General features: G+C 33.6%; 1 protein-coding gene across 1 annotated transcript; it reads right to left on the bottom strand.

Moving 5' to 3' along the window:
• Positions 1-2,901: 2,901 nt before the first annotated feature.
• LOC131078767 (bifunctional cis-abienol synthase, chloroplastic-like) lies at positions 2,902-6,702 on the bottom strand. The gene is made up of 5 exons (XM_059208640.1): positions 6,555-6,702; positions 6,133-6,218; positions 5,588-5,900; positions 5,196-5,382; positions 2,902-5,088 (listed from the first exon to the last, which is right to left on the bottom strand). Exons 1-5 carry the CDS (start codon positions 6,700-6,702, stop codon positions 5,085-5,087), a joined length of 738 nt encoding a protein of 245 aa, XP_059064623.1. The 3' UTR covers positions 2,902-5,084.
• Between the last annotated feature and the right edge of the window lie 2,385 nt (positions 6,703-9,087).

Raw genomic sequence — 9,087 nt, 5'->3', positions numbered from 1 at the left:
AGGTAATATATCAAGCATATCTTGATTTTTCATTTCAATTTCTTTGTTACTATTCAATGTGATCATGGGTCTCTTTTAATGAAAGAACTATCTTTTGTTAACACATTATTATAGTTTTGTGAAAATAATTAAGATCAATGAGTAGAAATTTATAGTTAAAAGTCCAGACACATTTATGTAATGCATAAATGAAAAGGCTTAAGTGATTTGAGTTAATGCTATTATGTGACTTTGTTTCTAATTTTTATCTAAACTCCATCTCCCATGGATTAAGACACAAATTATGTTTAGATGTTAATTTCATGTTCCCAAACACTCAATATCAAAATACCTTTTAAAATTTTGTTTGTACCTATGTAGAGTTAGCTTAGAAATTATTTCCAAATGCTAAGTGAATGTTGAAAATACCAAGAATATAGTTAGATTCAAGGTTTGATAGAATTTCCATGGTATATTTTTATTGTAAAATTTTTGTTGTAAATTGTAATTTTTGTGCATCATTTGAAGTAAGTCTTTAGGAATTATAAGGAGAGACCCACCTTACTTTTGTAGAGTGAAAAGTGTAGAGGATTTTAACATTCGATTGAGTCCTATTCATTGGCCATTTACCTAAAATCTATTAAAAAATATGATCAATTCCAATGAATTTTTTGGATAACCAATTGGAATAACCAATAGATTGGTGACTCCACTAGGGAACTATTGCAATATTTGTTAGTTATTAGTCAAGTATTCTATCATGGATGATATAAGAGTTTATAATTATGTCATCTATTGTTTAAATTGTGAGAGTTTGAGTGTGCATTGTAAGGAAATAAATTGTTTAAATTTCTTTCTTGAAATTCCCTTTATAAGGGTGATGGGTAGTAAAAAATCTCCATGTTTGTGATAACTGTAGATATTAGAAGCTTGTATGAGTGAAGAGTTAGTTTATGTGGTAGAAGCATCAAATCCTATGTGCATATGTATTGAATTACTTTTCCATGTCCATGGTAGAAGGTCTCTACAACAAGGACCACCTGTTGATGGGACTTTTGACACACCTAACACAAGCTAAGTATCACTAATCTTCTCCTAAAAATTATAAGGAATAGGGAATTACCAACCTCCCAAGGCCTCTACTATTGGGTCACAATGATGCAAGAATGCCTAAGTGTTTATATGGCCTATTTAAATCAAGGGGTCTACTGGGTACAAGCGGAGCACACTATTTGGGGTATGCATTATTTAGAAAATATAATCCAAAAGATAGATCAGGGTAGCAAGGAGGAAAGAATGGAAACCAAATAAACCAGGTGTAATGGTGAAAAATTAGGGCTTTCACCACTACATGTAGTAGAAACCACTAATTTTAGGCTTAGGGACCATACAATTAAAGGAGGCATGAACCTAATAAATCTAGAGGTGACAAATTAGTAAGGATAGGGCTGAGAATTCTTATTAGTTTCACTTTGGGGGGTCCTAATTTTAGGTTGAACTGTGAAAATGCTGAAACTAGGGCAAATGTGTTGGAATTGAAGTGAAAACACATGAACAGTGAACTATAATTGTCGAATTGAGCAACGAACCTAGATCTAGGCAATGTAAAAGTGTTTGGATCTATTTCAAGAATTAGCTCCTGAAATCTTGAGACCAGAATGCCAGTCACTTTGGTCTCCCACACACTTTGTCATCCAAAGGGGAACCTGTTCATCTCTATAAATAAAGTTGATTCTGAAGATCATAGCTCCATACGTGTTCTAGAACACACTAGAGAAGAGAAATAGGTTGGGATTAGGGGTTTTCCTTAGGTCAAATCCTTGTTTTGGAATTAACCATGAAATATAAATAAAAACATCAATAGGTGAAAGTAGACAACTAGGAAGCATAAGCAGACATACAACCATCTCAAACAGACATGACAACTAGCTCAAACAGACATACAAATAGCTCAACTAGACACCCAAGCAACTCAACTAGAAACCTAGGTAGCTCAAATAAGTCCACCAAGTAGGTACAGAGCTCAACCATACAACCAAGTAGCTTAATTGATATTTCAATTCAATTCTTTTTTGAAACTCATCAATTGACATTTAACATCAATGACAAAAGCTGCAACACTACTCTATTTAATTTAGTAAATGTAATTAAATATATTTAATTATGTCCAGCTCTGAGCATAGTTGCAATCGTAATCCTTACTGTAATCATAACCCTAATAATAACCCTAACCCTAACCCTACCCCTACCTCTACCCCTAAATAAAAAATAATATTAATATGCTAATTTTAACATTATGGCTTCTTTTTAATGAAATAATATATTCTAGTCAAAGTGAACCAAAAAACGTAACATAAAAAAGATATTATATATAATTGTCTCCTTTACAAATATAAAACTCACAAATAAATTATTTGTGGAAGGAAATTACAATAGATGGTTAAGTTTTACTATGCCTATCATGTACAAATATAATGTCAATCATATTCACACAATGTTTCTTACATAGCAATACATTACTTGTTGATATATAATTACATTAAATCATATTTCGAATAGTGAACACAAAACTAAATAAAAAATAATACTAATATGCTAATTTTATCATTGTGACTTTATTTTTATAAAATAATACACCATAATCAAAGTAAACTCAAAAACGTAAGAGAAAAAAGGCATGATATATAATTCTCACCATTGCAAATATAAAATTCTCAAATGAATTATTTACTAGAAAGAAGTGGCAATAGATGACTATGTTTTAGGGTCTAGTGTCATAGAGAAATATAATGCCCATCATATTCACACAAAGTTATTAACACACAAATACACCACTTACTGATATATAATTGCATTAAATGATATTTCAAGAAAATGAATACACAACTACATAAAAAAGTAATATTAATATACCACTATGACTTATTTTTAATAAAATAATGCACTTTAGTGAAAGTGAACTCAAAAGAATAAGATAAAAAAGATATGCTACATAATTGTGACCATTACAAATATAAAATTCACAAATACATTGTTACCTCAAAGAAGTGGCAAAATAGGGCTATGTTTTTTCGCCACCTACCATACCCAAATATAATGCCCATCATATTCGCACAAAGTTCTATGAACCGATTGAATAAGCATTTTATGCTATAGGGTAAGCTAGAATTTGAAGAACTCATTACTGTAATCTATTACACTAGTGGTTCGTAAAGAGACTTTTTAATGGAATCTTCCAGGTCTTCGGCAACATTTAGAAAGTTGTCTTCTTTCCTGTAAATCACTTTCATTACCTTGGCCGTGTTGAAAATAAATGTTCTGTAACGCTTGGCTATGTCTATATGCATTAGAAAGTGGTAGATCAATTTAGTAAGGGTTGTTGGGTATATGAAGCCCAACAGTCACGTGGCTATTTGTCTTCCCCAGAAGACTCTTCATTTCATATTTGATATGTTTATATAAATGGCTGTGTGCAACCCATACATGATGTACTGTGTAATTGGATATTGGTTAATAAGAATTCTCCCTGCGTTTCTCGTAGATGTAGCCACTTAGTGGTGAACCACGTTGAATCTTGTGTCTCATATCTTTTCTTGTCTGCTTAATTTAAACTAACAATTGGTATCAGAGCTTAGGTGAAGTGATTGAGTAGAGACGGAAAGGTAGATAGATAAAGGATTGAAAATTCTCGAGAAGATGCAAAAGTTCGAAGTTAGAGAAATTAGTTGCTGGTATTGTGGCAAGCGAGGCCACGTCAAAAGAAATTGTTGGTTTCTCGAGAAGGCTAAAAGGCAGCCAAAATATGAAGACATTGATTCAGTCATCAAAAATTTTCTTGCAAATTTAGACTCGGTGGAGAGTAAAATTGTGCAAGCAAAACTTAAAACAAAATGCCATATTCATTGGTGGGATGGCTGGAAAAAGGAGGAGACTTCGGCTGAAAAAAAAGAGGGTTTGAAGTATTCGTTGTTTGAAGATTTTCTTTTCTACTATTTTGTGTTTATCTCATGTTCTTCTCTGTTTATTTATTTTAAACTAACAAGGGCCTCTTCGTTCAACCCTTCCAGATAATTCAGTGCATCCAGGATGGTCATTAATGTAACGTTGTACGAAGGAAGCCAACTCCCCGTGATCTACTTCGCCCTAAATAACATTGTCAAGCGTGTTTAGAATGTGTTCAAATGAAGGGAGGCAAAGTGAGGCTCACCTGGAAAGTTCTAAAATCGTTCACACGACATCCTGTGAGACACACGACATCCTGTGAGAAAGTCGCCTCAAAAGTCAAGCTTCTCGAGAATGCTATCAGGAAGAATCTTTTCTAAATGCTCCTATATCTCTCATTACATTTTTGCCTGGGAAATTAAGCTATGAGCATCTATACAGGTTCAATATAGCGGTTATTCCTGCGCCATTTTCAACACCAGACAGCTTACAAATCTCGTCAGCCTCGCCTTTCATGTTTTGCAGAACGTCTGCCATTTGAAATTATTAGAGATTAAGAAAGATCGGATAATTCTGGAAATTAAACACTCGATTAAGATTTGAATGAGTGCTCATCCAAATCATGTGTATAACACAAGATACACCGTAGCCGAAAATCCTGAGAAGCCTGAAGCCCCAGTACCTACCATAAGTGAGATCAATATCTCTAACGCCTCTTTCGCCCCAGTACCTACCATACGTTTCCAAAGTGAGAAGTCAAAATAATCTTGACTTATATTTTAAAAATCACAACAATGGAGATACTATTACTCACTCGAACACATAATCCATGGCTTGTTTAATCTCCGTTTCGAAATGGCGTTCAAGCCCAAGAAATTCAACACTATCTTGTAAACTTTTCTCTGTGCGCTAACATATCTATCGCTCTCAAACGCTTACGAGTATTAAATACAATCTAGTGAACATTTGAGTGTTAGAATCCAATATTCAATCAATAGTGCTTGCGAGTATGAAATACATGAATTACCATCGTCTCCAAACTTTGTAACAAGGTTCCTCAAATATCGTAGATAATTCTTCTCACTTTTCCAATCGACTATTTCTTGTATCCCTTCCAGACACTGGAACATTTTTGAGGGATGGCTGTGTAGCTCTTCAACAGATTATCTAATTCACAAAAATCTTATTAAATCAGTTCCATCTTTAGTCAATGCGTGCCTTGAAATAAGACATGTCACTAATAGATGATAGGAAAAGATTGGTTAGAATTTCACTTTCTCAATTCGGAGTTCCGCTTTCCGATTATATGCTTTATGATAGACAGCTCATAAGCAAGATCCAAACCCAAAAGTTTGGCTTCATTCATTAGTGCAGGAAAGACCATTTCGAATCCCTTGGATTGATGATGACCAAGTGCTTCTCTAATCATAACTTCTGTATTTGTCCTTAAGAAATAAAGACCTGCTATGGTCCAGATATTAAAACTTTTAATTTGTTTGAAGGTAAACCTCATCCTTTAACTATGCCTCATGTAAGGTAATTTAAAATATCTGAGTTGAACTATCCCAGGTAAAAATAGTAAGTGCTAAAATATGGTGATAATTACCTCTGTTCACTTGATCGTTACCACAAATGGAAAGGCAAGGCAAAAAGCGAATATAATTACCTTTGTTCACTTGATCGTTACCAACGCTCCAGATAGTTAGAGTAACTACGCAGGCAAGAGTGTTGAGTAGTCTACCACACGACAAAAAACGACTCTTCTCTCCCCAGGAACCGTCCAGTAACTGATTCTGAGGAATCCAGTCCACCATTTGGGGAAACTGGGGTGCACCGGAGACATTAATGGCAGGAACTCTCGCTACCCACACAGTATCATATGCAGAGGGACTTATTTCCCCATCTTCCATCGAATTAAAGAGCATTTTGAACTCTGCAACCAATGCCTCTATTCTCTTATCTATCTCATCCAAAGGAGCCTGAACAACAACATTCAATTAGATTTTGAGATTCAAAATATTAACGACATGTAACTGTATATCTTTTATTTCCTCTTGGATTTTTTGGGTTCTACATTTTTCAGTGACAAATTCAATCTCAGTAACTACTGATAAATGTAACACTAAATCCACAAGTACGCAAAGAATTTGCTGATAAAAACTCATCCATCTAAATTCTTTAGGCCAACTCAAAAGATTCTATACTTAATACCTCGTTAGATATTGGAACAGAATGAATATAATCTGGCTTCCTGTAATTAGGATTGATTTGACGCTCCCTGTGAGCTATCGTTAAAGCTGCAATAATGACAGTTTTAAGTTAATGATATCAAATTTTCATAAATTTGATCGTGTTAAAGAATTTTTCTTCAACGTTGGAGAAAAAATGATTATAGATTGTTGATGCATAATCTTTAATACAAAAACTACAGACAACTACCTTAAATTATTTAACGCTGCAATATTTCACAGATCTAAACTCAAAAGTAGATAAAGGTACCCTTAAGTGTTTTCGTATCTTCTAGGACAAGAACATCAGATGGCATGTTGTGGCAAGCTGTAAACAATTGTAAAAAACAATAATAATGTTCCAGGATTACAAGCGGTTTGAAAAGAGAAAAGAAAAATAAATACCGGGACTCTTTGTGCGCGAGTAATTTCCAAAAGGCGAGGACTTTTGTTTGAATCCATCCTCGGGATTTAGTGCTAGCCTCAAACCGAAATGAGGGGAGAAAACAAAATGCGGGCCATTTTGAATAAACAAAGGGGAGATAACAAGCATGAGGAGAAGAGGCGTTTATAAGATTGGAGTGGGCATACCGTGCCAATTCGCAATAAGATTCCAAATAACAGTATATTTTGCAAGCCAAAATATTGTCGTGTTATAAGATTCGATTCAGAGAGTATGGCCTTATCATTTTTTTAAATTTATCTTTAAAAAAAAGTGCGTTATTGTGTTATAATTAATGGAAAGCAGATGTATTAATTAATAATTATTTGGGGTTGTGAAGCATGTATAAATAGGAGGTGAAGTGTTTATGAGAAGCATTTCAAATTTTATATATATCATAATTAAAGAAAATGCTATACGTTATGCTTTTTGTTACAGTAAAAGCAGGTTTTGAATAGACTCGAAACCCTTTACAAATAGTCAAAATAAAAATAAAATATGAAAACCACTACAGAAAAAACAAAAAATGCTGTCAAAAGAGATAAATAGACAACAAGACAGCCCAACACTAGCAAAAAACCTACAAAAGGCCAGATAGGGATCAAAGAAGATTAAGCCAAAGTCATTAAAGTCTCAACAACCTCTACCTCAAGGTGATTAATATTCTGAGATACCTTTTTGAAGCCCTGGATCTCCTGCAAGGGTCTTTCTGCCTTCCTCTTCAGATTAGCCCAAGTGCTCTTGCTAGGACCCAATGACTCTTCATTGTCATTTTCCTTCTCCAGGTCCAACTCCACCACTAGGCTACCTTGGCAACCTTTTCCTATATTCATAACCATGGTAGTCATGCTCTTAGTTTGGTCTTGATAACACTATGGCTATGAGACATGATTAAATAGAGAGAATCTTTAATGCCTTTAAATTTGTTCTCAAAGACGACGATCTTGTTCTCATAGTTTATTTTTAGATTATCTAGAGCTTCAACAGTTTTAGTGAGGCAATCAATAACTGAAAGATTTTCTTCCTCAGTCCATAGCTCGCTACCTTTAGTTGCCTATTTTCTATGGGAGCTCTCACTGCCAATATCTAGCATTTCTATTTTACTATTGATAGCCCTCTGTGTTATGTTGAGGTTCTTTATCTCATAGAAAGCCCACTTCATGATTCAAAAAGAGTCCACCGCCCCATTTCTTGTAATGGCCAAAATATCATTGGGGAACTCCTTGTCTAGATTCAAAAGGGGAGAATCTAGGTTTAGATGGAGAGGAAAATAAAGTCTATAATCCTTGTTCGTGGAAGGGTAAGAATTGAACGAGTGTAGGGGAGACTAGGAAACTTGGTTAGTATTATCCATGTTAGTATGCCTATGTGGTCACTTATTCATGCTTGATTTAGGCCTATTTTAAGTCTAGCCAAATAAACCTTGGAACTTTTTAAAAAGATCGTTGCATTTTACGTAATACTATTAACTATGATATGATGCTTTCTAAATGTTTGATTAGATAATACTACAGGGCTTGCTTCACACATGTAAAATATAAGAATTAGAAAGGTCTTTTCTATTGATAAATCAAACGAAGAAATATGGTAATGCTTCTAGAATTATAAATATTCAACTTTAGATATTCAGGTTGGAGAGTAATATTGGTCAAGTCTTTGTTATTAATGAAACTTCTATATTTGGTGAATACATTTCTTATGCCTTGGTGGATGCTAAGAAATGTCAAAGTAACTTTAGTAGTTTATTTATTTTTCAAGTTAGAGAACTAAGTTCAAACATGTATCTAATCATCTTAATGTTCATCACTTATAAAATCACTCTTTCTGAACTTTAGTTAGTTTTAGTATCTAACATACACAATACTTTCTATTTGAAATAAAAAACATGATTGAATTATTCTTCACCGCTATTAAAATTTCTATGACATATTACTTTTGTATACAACTTCAATAGCACAATTAAAATGCTTTCGAGGTTTTAAACATTTTTCACAGCTTTACACAAAAAAAAGTTTTAATCCATGCATGCTAAATTCAGTTCATCATTTTGTTAATACCTCGGAGTAAGGCATCTACAGCAAGGCACTACCTTCATTCCCAAACCAAAAACTATATCAAATGATGTCGATCCAAAACTTGCAATAGCACAGTAATTTTTCCTTTAAAAATCTCTCTTATAGGGAACATCTAATACTAAAAAACATTCCTAAGAATGGATCCAAAATGTTGGAATAAGAGCCTTCATTGGAAAACCCAAAATTAAAAAGACTTAGTATGAGTATAAAATGCTAGAATAAGGGCTAGTACTTGCATATCACTTTCAAGAGACCAATACAAAACATGAAAATTATAAACAATTGGTCTGAGTGAAGAAAGAAGATCCTAAAATTTAACATTTCTATCTAGGGGGATGGATTGCTTTGATGATCCTTTAAACCATTGTTAAAATTATCACCAAAAGTTTTCACAGATTTCAACAAGTATAAAACCAAAATA

The sequence above is a fragment of the Cryptomeria japonica genome, chromosome 7 (genome assembly GCF_030272615.1).
Source record: "Cryptomeria japonica chromosome 7, Sugi_1.0, whole genome shotgun sequence".
Classification (NCBI taxonomy): Eukaryota; Viridiplantae; Streptophyta; class Pinopsida; order Cupressales; family Cupressaceae; genus Cryptomeria; species Cryptomeria japonica.
The sequence above is the reverse complement of the archived record's forward strand: the minus strand, read 5'-3'. Positions and strand labels throughout refer to the sequence as shown.